This window comes from Rattus rattus, chromosome 1 (genome assembly GCF_011064425.1).
Source record: "Rattus rattus isolate New Zealand chromosome 1, Rrattus_CSIRO_v1, whole genome shotgun sequence".
NCBI lineage: Eukaryota > Metazoa > Chordata > Mammalia > Rodentia > Muridae > Rattus > Rattus rattus.
The window spans coordinates 155,227,932-155,234,062 of record NC_046154.1 but is presented as its reverse complement, the minus strand read 5'-3'; the positions used below and the strand labels follow the sequence as shown (position 1 = coordinate 155,234,062).

At 57.1% G+C, this 6,131-nt stretch overlaps 1 protein-coding gene across 1 annotated transcript; it reads right to left on the bottom strand.

Moving 5' to 3' along the window:
• Positions 1-935: 935 nt before the first annotated feature.
• Odf3l2 (outer dense fiber of sperm tails 3 like 2) lies at positions 936-6,125 on the bottom strand. Its single transcript, XM_032890696.1, has 4 exons — positions 5,999-6,125; positions 5,000-5,107; positions 2,991-3,104; positions 936-1,420 (listed from the first exon to the last, which is right to left on the bottom strand). The coding sequence occupies exons 1-4, from the start codon at positions 6,123-6,125 to the stop codon at positions 936-938; spliced, it is 834 nt and encodes a 277-aa protein (XP_032746587.1).
• Between the last annotated feature and the right edge of the window lie 6 nt (positions 6,126-6,131).

The window sequence follows — 6,131 nt, the reverse complement described above, 5'->3', positions numbered from 1 at the left end:
GGGCGGGTTGCGGAGGAGGGGCAAGGCCCGCTAGATCGAAGCGGAGAGAAACTAGATCACTGCCTGCGAAGGGGGCGGGGCGCCCGCGCCCGGGCCCTCAGCAATCTCAACACAGGCACATTAAGGAGTCGAGCCAGGTCGCCAGGTCGCCTTTGGTGCTGTCGGCTGGAGGAGAAGCGCCACTTGGGGCCTGAGTAAGGGCTGAAGTCTGAGAAAGGGCTGTGTAAGTGTGGACCACGGCATTCTGGGTCTGGGCGCACACCCATCATATGTGCTCCTCGACAGAATGGGGAGGTTGATGGTCTGACTCAGCTCTTTAATCTGCAGTCCAAATGACAGTAAATAATACTTTAATAAACTCCTACATATCCCTCAAAGCCTAGCTTCCCAGTACCCCTTCCCGAGAACCGCTCTGTCTCTAGCCTCCTGCTGCCAGGGTCCCCCCACTCGCCCCATGTGAGCTGAATGAGGTTTGCAGAGTTGTTGAGTGTTTTCTTTGCGGCGCGGTTAGAAGTGCTAAATAAACCCATGTGCACAGTGCTAACAGCTGTTGATGGAGAAATGATTTATTGGCAAACAACTCTAGAGGGCGGGGTGAGAAGGGCAGGGGCATCAGGGCCACCTGCAGGAGAGGTCTCCGGCCTCATCTGCAGAAACCCAAGTGGCCTGGACACTGAATTCTAGGACACACAGCTCCCTGTCCAGTCAGGGAAAGGGACACTTCTCCCTGGCCTGGTCTGACCTGGGAAAAGAAACTGGGGCTCTGGAAGGAGGTTCATCACCCTGTATGGAGCCTTGGGTCACAGGCCCCAGGGACAGAAAGATCAGGTGGCCTCAAAGGACCTCGCACTGCAGAAGGGGAGGGAGGCACCTCCTCTGTTCCACTCTGAGGAAACAAGGCGGGGGGGGGGGCAGCAGCCTGTGCCCTGCAACGGTCAGCATTTGGTGTCCCCTACCATGGTGGATGCCCTCTTTGAGTGACGGATGCCCATGGTATATGCTGGGGCCCTGGCCCGGTTAACAGTGACCTGTTCCGGGTTGTGGGTACCAGGACCCGGTGTGTCTTCCGGGGGCCGTGGTGTTCGGGGTCTCCCCAGTATGCTGAAGGCCGGCCTACGCTGCCGGTAGGTGTTGGGGTCAGGACTCTCGTACTGTCCAGGGCCTGGAGTCTCAGAAGGATCCTGAGGGGGGCGTGCGGGGGTTGTGCGGCCCACAACTGTGTAGCTGGGACTGCTAGGCTTGATAAAGATCTGTGATCCCCAGAGGGGTGGCATGGTGTAGGCATTGGGGGCAGGAGCAGAGGTGTCTGGGGGCTTCTGTCGGAGGCGAGAGCCCAGCGTGAAAGCTGGGGCGTTCCGCTGGCGTACGGGGGGTGCCTTCTCTGGGCTGTAGGCCCCAGGGCCTGGTGTTACCTCCAGACCTGGAGAGTGAATAGGCATGGGCACAAGATGGAGGCCTCGCCTGACCAAAGACCTGCACCAGAGGCTGCACGGAATCCCACTCTCACCCCAGCCAGCCGCATTCTTCCCACATGCACTCTTTTCCTGATACTCCCGTGTTCAGACTCCAACTTCCACAGCCCAGACATCCCCCTCCTGCTTCCCACACTCACTCCAGGTGGTGCCCTCTGCCCCTCCAGTACCCCCTGGCCACCTGAATTATCCTCTCTGAAGACCCGCGCACCCTGAGATTGACCCTCTAGGTGGGCCTGAGTCCACCGTGAAATTCAGGAAGGCAAAGACGTCTAAGCCGGCTCGTCCCTGCGTCTGACTGGCATTGGCTTCATTAAAGAGGTGGGGCAGGGCAGAGAGAGAAGATGGAGCAGCCAAGGAGCACAGGGAGATGGGTGAGAGAGTAAGAAGATGGGGTGCACAGAGGGCAGGAGAGAGGAACGGAAGGAAGGATAGGTAGATGGACGTAGAATGGATGCATGGCTGAGTGAATGGGAGGATAGACTTATAAGTACACGAACGCGTGTATAGGTGAATGGATTTACGGATGAATGGCGAGAATAAGAAATAGTAGGTGCATGGATGATGGGTGGATGGATGGGTGGGTGGATGGGTGGGTGGATGGAAGGGGTGGGTGGATGGAAGGGTGGGTGGAAAGGTGGGTGGGTGGATGGATGGGTGGATGGATGGATGGGATGGATGGATGGATGTGGAGAGGATGGGTGGAGGGGTGGGTAGGTAGGTGGGTGGGTGGATGGGTGGATGGGTAGATGGGTGGATGGGTGGGTGGGTGGGTGGATGGGTGGGTGGGTGGATGGGTGGATGGGTGGGTGGGTGGGTGGGTGGGTGGATGGGTGGATGGGGGGATGGATGGGTGGGTGGGTGGATGGGTGGGTGGGTGGGTGGGTGGATGGGTGGATGGGGTGGGTGGATGGGTGGGTGGGGGGGTGGGTGGGTGGGTGGGTGGGTGGGTGGGTGGTGGGTGGGTGGGGGTGGGGGTGGGTGGATGGGTGGGGGTGGAAGGGTGGGTGGGTGGGTGGATGGGTGGATGGAAGGGTGGGCGGTGGGTAGGTGGATGGGTGAGTGGGCGGATGGGCGGGTGGGCGGTGGGTAGGTGGATGGGTGGGTGTGTGGATGGGTGGATGGATGGGCGGATGGGTGGGTAGATGGGTGGATGGATGGGTGAGGGGGTAGATGGATAGATGAATGGCTGGGTAGATGGATGGTGAATGAATTGATGAATGGGTGGATAGGTGGATTGATAACACGGGCAGAGGATAAAGTCAAGTGTCTGAACAATCCTCCAAGAACCATGCAGAGGGGTTGTTTGCACTGGAACCAGGCCTCCCTACCCCTAGGCTGCGGGGTCACCACATTGCCACCTCAGCTCAAGGCCTGAGGGACTGGAGAAATGGCCCTTCATCTGAAAATACAAGGGTTTTATCACTGCAAACACAGTTCTCGGAGCTCCAGTGGTGCAGGAGAGGACGCTCCCCACTTCTAAGCTCCCATTTCCCACCACACACGTTACTTACTCACCTCTAGTCTTACCCCGGCCCTGCATGGAGTAGGCAGGGGGACAGCTACGGCCAAAGCGAGTAACTTTCGGGTCCAAGAAGTAGACAGGTCCTGGGCTGGAGTCCTGGAGGGGTGCTGGGGAAAGGAGCCAGAGTCCCAAAGGTACCCTGAGGTAAGGCCTCCCCTGACCCTCCCCTAAGGCCTGGAGCCTGCAGAGAGCCTGAAGCCTCTCCACCTGGGAGCCACGGCCTCGGAAGTGCTGAACAAGCCGGGGACTGTGGCATGCCAATCCCGGCAGGACCTTGGTCACCCATTGACTGAGGGGGATCAGTCTGCCTGGGCCACATTGTCACACCAGCATGGAAGGAAGAGGTCGCTGATGTTTGACAGATGTCTGTGTGGAAATGGAACCCAGACCCTCCCTCACACATTACTTTAGCTTTCACCCTGACTATGCTTCCAGCCTGATCACTGACTGTTGACCTCTAGGCATGGGGAGTGTTGCTGGGCCCCTGCTGAGCCCTGCCCTGAGTGGTCAACCTCACCGGGTCTTTCTCAAAGCCTCGCTGAGTCCCAGGATGTACCTAGGAACCACCTAGATGTGGGCTTCTGTGCAAAGACACACAAGCAGGGTTTGCACACGCGGTAGGCTCCCCACCACCTCTATGGTGGTCACTTACGTTAAGCAATGGCCCTCAGAAACACCCCACGCCCCGTTTGACAAGAATTTGTTTCCAGCCCTTCTATAGCTCAGAGCTCATCTAAATGACTCCTGGGTAGCGGGGAGGTTGGGTCACAGTCACCAGTATGTGCTGGGCCACACACAGGAAGATGCCTTCCACTCCACCTCAGCTTGCCTGGGCAAGCCTCCTGGCCCATTTTCCTACACAGCCCAGCTTGGGCATCAGGACGTATTCCACTCACCAGCAAGCCGCACTTGGTGTGCCCTTCTCCTGGGACCTTCTTTACCAAACATTTTTAAAATATAGTTTTGTTTTGTTTTGTTTTGTTTGTTTTGTTTTGTTTAGGGGGCGGGCAATATCTCTCTATTATGTGTCTCTGGCTGGTTCACTCTGCAGATCAGGCTGGCCTTGAACTCAGAGATCTACCTGCCTCTCTCTCCCGACTGCTGGTACTAAAAGTGTTCACTGCCAGCACAGACTTTTTTCTGAATTATACACGTCTGAGAGGGAGGTTTTATGTGCCATTGGGGTAGAACCCACTGAAGCCCAAAGACAGATTCAGATTTCCCTGGGGGTTCTGAGCCCCACTGTGCAAGAGCAGTGAGAACTTGCAAGCCTTATCCCACCAGAGTCTTGCTTTACCTCACTGAGCCCGGATCTCACTCCCCGCTCTGGGCCCTTACCTCAGTGGATCCTCCAGCCTTCTGTCTCATGACCTTGATGTGTTCACAGCAGCCCCTTACCCAGACAGCCTCCATCCCACCCAATGGGGAATTAAAGCAGCCTTAGGACTGAGTGCTGCTGCCATGGTGGCTGGGGTGTTCGGCCGACATCACTGAGAACTAAGAGCTGGCTTTGGGGCTTAGATGTCCTGCACTGTAGAATCAGAGGACAGGGGAGGCCCCAGGGCCTGCTCCCCAGAACCTTTGCCCACCACTAAAGACCGCCCTGCGCTCAGGGTCACAAATGTGCACATGGACTTTATTTGACACTTTTGGAACACCAAGCAGGACCACAGCTTTCTTTGTTCCTCTTTTGAATCAAGCCCAAGGCCTTACACATCGTAGGCAAGAGCTCTACCCACTGAGGGGCATCCTGCACCCTAGCCACCCAATACTGGTAGACACAGCAAAATCTTGGTATCTGGCCAGATGTAGTAATATGCATTTGTGGTCCCTGAATTTGGGGGGTAGTGGCAAGGAGGATCAGGAGTTCAAAGCCAGCCTTAGCTGCAGAAGGAGGCAACTACTTGCCAGATGTGGCCCTGCCTGCCCTGCTCAGCCTGAGGCTTGCTTCAGAGAGACCCTGGAGGCTTGGGGGAAGTACCCTGTACCCAGCTGGTCTTACCTTCACTGGGCCTCCGAGCGAGTGAGTAGGCAGGACTGGCTGCCTTGGTACAATCGTGATTGACGTAGCCAACAGTGGACGGAAGAACATACAAGCCAGGTCCCGAGCCTGAGACGCAAAGACCAGATCAGAGCTAGTGCTTGAAACCCAGAGGGGTTAGGTAGAGTCCCACCCTGGACCCCTGCCACCTCCATGTCTGAGTGGAGAAAATGTCCCGGACGACTGGGTGACACCAGCATTGTGAGCTAATCATGAATCACAGAGTCTTCGGAGACTTGGAAAACAGAGACCCAAGGAGACAGGCTAACACAGAAAGGAAAGAGGTTGGGAGCAAAGACCATCGCTGGTGGGGAAACTGAGGCAGGGAACAGAGCAGTTGTCACGCAGTGGGCTACTAAAGCTAAAGGCATAGACACTGCCCCAGGTGGGGAAACAGGCCAGCACGGGGAGAGCGTCGCAGGAGAGGAAACCAGGGCCAGAGTATGGAGACCACTAAAGCTAGAAAAACTAAGGCTGGAGACAAAGACACCACTGAGGGAGGGAAACTGAACCCAGAGTGGAGAGATCCCCAGGTTGTGTGGGTAAATGAGGAACGTGAACCCAGGACAGAAAGATTGTTCCTGAGGGGAAACTGAGGCCAGTCACAGAGAAACACCACCTCAGAGGTCCAGGGAAATGGTGATCTGACCCCGTGTCCATTGTGGGATGGGAAACTGAGTGTGCAGCCTGCATCCTACACAGATGCCCTCCCTGAGCATCCACCCTCAGCCCCTTCACACACTCCCCCCTCTGTGGTCCCCCACATCCACTCTCCCTCTAACGTCCTCCCTCAGGTTCTGCTATACTGTGTCCAGCCTGTCCCCCTGTAGGGCAAGTGTGCAGGGCCAGCCGGTCCCACAGGGGACATATGGACCTGCCTGCAGATACGACCTCTACTCAACATCCCACAAGCCCAGTAGGGAGACAGGAGGAACCCTCCCCAACAAGGCCAGCACGAACCATTCTCCAAGGTGGCCACTCCACAGGACTTCCTCAGTCCGGTCTCCGGGATGTGGCCATCAGCCACCCGCCGGGCCAGGGGCACTGTAGCTGGCCTGGCCACTGGGTCGCAGCTGAGGGTCCCCATGGTGAA